Source organism: Colletotrichum abscissum, assembly GCF_030869225.1.
Source record: "Colletotrichum abscissum strain IMI 504890 chromosome Unknown Scaffold_271.1, whole genome shotgun sequence".
Classification (NCBI taxonomy): domain Eukaryota; kingdom Fungi; phylum Ascomycota; class Sordariomycetes; order Glomerellales; family Glomerellaceae; genus Colletotrichum; species Colletotrichum abscissum.
The window spans coordinates 1-2,637 of record NW_026850178.1 but is presented as its reverse complement, the minus strand read 5'-3'; the positions used below and the strand labels follow the sequence as shown (position 1 = coordinate 2,637).

The following is a 2,637-nucleotide window of genomic DNA, read 5'->3' as shown; positions in this document are numbered from 1 at the left end:
CATGTGCTGCTACTGTATCTTCCTTGTTCTTCAGCTTGGCAACCAGGCTGGGTTGTCTAACATTATCTCGTTAGAGAGCCAGGACGATGCCTTTTCTCTCTCCCGTATACTGTAGCCCGTCGGTGATGCGTTCTCGCTGATCATCAACATAATCGTATACTGTACCGTACGATCTGCATTCAATGGTAGCTAGCTGACGCAGGAGTTCTGATAAGCCTATTACGGCCTACTGCAGCAGATCCCGCAGCGAATCCCTAACCAAGCTTTCGTCGGAAGGTGTAGCTGCACGATATTGCCCATGTCAGAAGCCGCGCCCGATTTTCAATCGGACAGTCGCGTGCTCCATGTCTCAACGTAAAATGATGGGAGAATTCCACCATGACCTCTAGTGGCCATCTGAACGAATCCTCCGCCGATGCGTCGAGTGTTAGCATAGTGGGTTCTTGAATCCTCTATGAGTCATAGTTCTTGATACCTGATACCAATTTTGCCCCAGCACGGCCATATGGCTGATGGATGATCTGGTCGTGACATCGCACGCGCATGCCATTTGCCGTCGCAACTTCCTGGCCAACGGGTATGCAATATCTCGGGCCGGTCTTTCATGCTCCATCGTTCGAATGAACCCTGACAAGGTGCACTCTGTGCCAGTGACTGGAAGAAGCTGGGCGAGTCGGGCATGTTTGTTGCTGAATTCCTCTTGTGGATATATGCCCTGATGCGCATCACGTAGTCATTGTCTGGCTGACTGTCCCGTGGCACGTGGTCTCCAATTTGCACGTATGTCGTGAACGACACGGCACGCGCTCGGCTGGTGCGAACTGACTGCATGAACATAGAGGCTTCGGTACACTCGACCCTCGCCACCAGCTCTTCGCAGGTGCGCAGCTGGCAGCTATTTCTCACGTAGACACAGAAGCTCGAGCGCGTTGTCCCCGACGCCACTCGAAGGCTATGCAACGAGTTCCTAACACACCGCGGATGTAGCCAGTTCAATTTCCCCACTGAATACAGCAACTACCGACGTGACGTCACCGTGAGCACTGCTTCGGAGAAACCCCGTCTTTTTCTGTCAGCCCGGTTCACCGATGTTAGCGACAGGTGAGATTGCCAAAGAGGGCTCGGCAAGCCGAGGCCAAAGACGCGTGTAACACTAGGGCGCAGACGGGCCAAAATACAGTGGTTTTGCCAATGCTGTCACCCGACTTGCCAGCCGAGCAGAAAATAGACGAGCGACGTATGGTGAGGCAGACGTATCCCTCGCTGCTGTGACCGAGACAATCGTAACGGTGCTCCATCTTGTGACGCACTATATGCTGAAGAGTGCGGCTGTCCTGGCGAAGATGAACCCCGAATTTTTGGCTGGCGAGAGATCTGGAAGCGTTGCAAGATTGATTGATTTGCGAACGACTGCACCTCAGCTTTCGTCTCGAACGTTCCTTCTCGCTGCCCTATGAGTTTTCTCAGGCAACTTCTTGCGTATGTCGTCCTGACTCAAGCCTTGGAACTCCGGACGAAAGAGTATCTCTTTATGTCTGATGGAGCCACCGTCGTCCGGTGCCGAGCAGGACCAGTAACGCAGCTGTCCGCTTCCATCGAGGCATCCATACACAGCTTGCCGCTGGGCGCCCGAAGATAACCCTAGCCAGCCGACTTCTGCGTACCGTAGACGCGAAAACCTTCCAGTCGGTACTATCGGGGGTTTTCGTTGCGCTCTGTGCTTTTTGGGCGGTTGTGGTGAGGATCGCTTTTTGTCGTTCGGCTGTAGTCGGGGACGTTGGTGCTGTTGGGGTCGAGCTGCTGCTTTTGGGACTACGAACGTGTCAGCGCCTATTCGCTATGCCCACACAAGACGTACCTGGCCTTGACCATAAGAAGGTTACTTCGTCGTTAGAGTCTTGGCCCAGTGGTCGGCCTTGACCATAAGAAGGTTACTTCGTCGTTAGAGTCTTGGCCCAGTGGTGATGTCCTCGTCCTTATGGATGCCGCGGCTCTTGGCAATGCGATTGTGATAGATGCTGATACGCTCCACGTACTAGGCATCGATCCTAGACATATCACGTCGTCGTGATGGTTCCCATTTGAACTCAACGCCGTCGTCCTCGTTGCCGATACCATATCAATCGACTGGGTGTCTGTGGTCTGTGGTCTGTGGTCTGTGGTCTGTGATGCATGCTGATATGAGGCTGCAATGGGGTGCACCACTCGACGGCTGGTGCTTTCGTTGGGATGGTCAGAGAAGCTCGGACCACGTCAGCCAGCCACTGCTGGATCAATCAAGGAAGGCGGGATCAAAGTCTCCCTGCCTCCATGCGGTCTGTTTTTGCGGCAATCAAGTCGGTCTGGGACACACTTCACTTCACGCTGTTTCTGGATGCGCGAATACCCATAGAGCATCCATGTAATTGACCCAAAGTTAATGGCTACATTGCTTGGAAGGTTGAGCAAAGGATCAGCGTGACGGAGTGCCATATTCGCACTGCGCAGGCGAAGCGCAGCGGCATGGATTTGCCTGCAGTGATGCTGCGTTTAAAGTTAAGCCTCAGCCCAAAAAAATCATTCTTCTTAGCTACGCTACGCATATCAATTCAGAGCCACCGTCATGCGCCGTTCTCTCTTCTATCAAAGGCACACCCT

General features: G+C 53.4%; 1 protein-coding gene across 1 annotated transcript; it reads right to left on the bottom strand.

Moving 5' to 3' along the window:
- Positions 1 to 1,692: 1,692 nt before the first annotated feature.
- CABS01_17031 (uncharacterized protein) lies at positions 1,693 to 2,472 on the bottom strand (the record flags this gene model as incomplete). Its single annotated transcript, XM_060550358.1, has 2 exons — positions 1,693 to 1,812; positions 2,359 to 2,472. 2 exons carry the CDS (start codon positions 2,470 to 2,472, stop codon positions 1,693 to 1,695), a joined length of 234 nt encoding a protein of 77 aa, XP_060398984.1.
- Between the last annotated feature and the right edge of the window lie 165 nt (positions 2,473 to 2,637).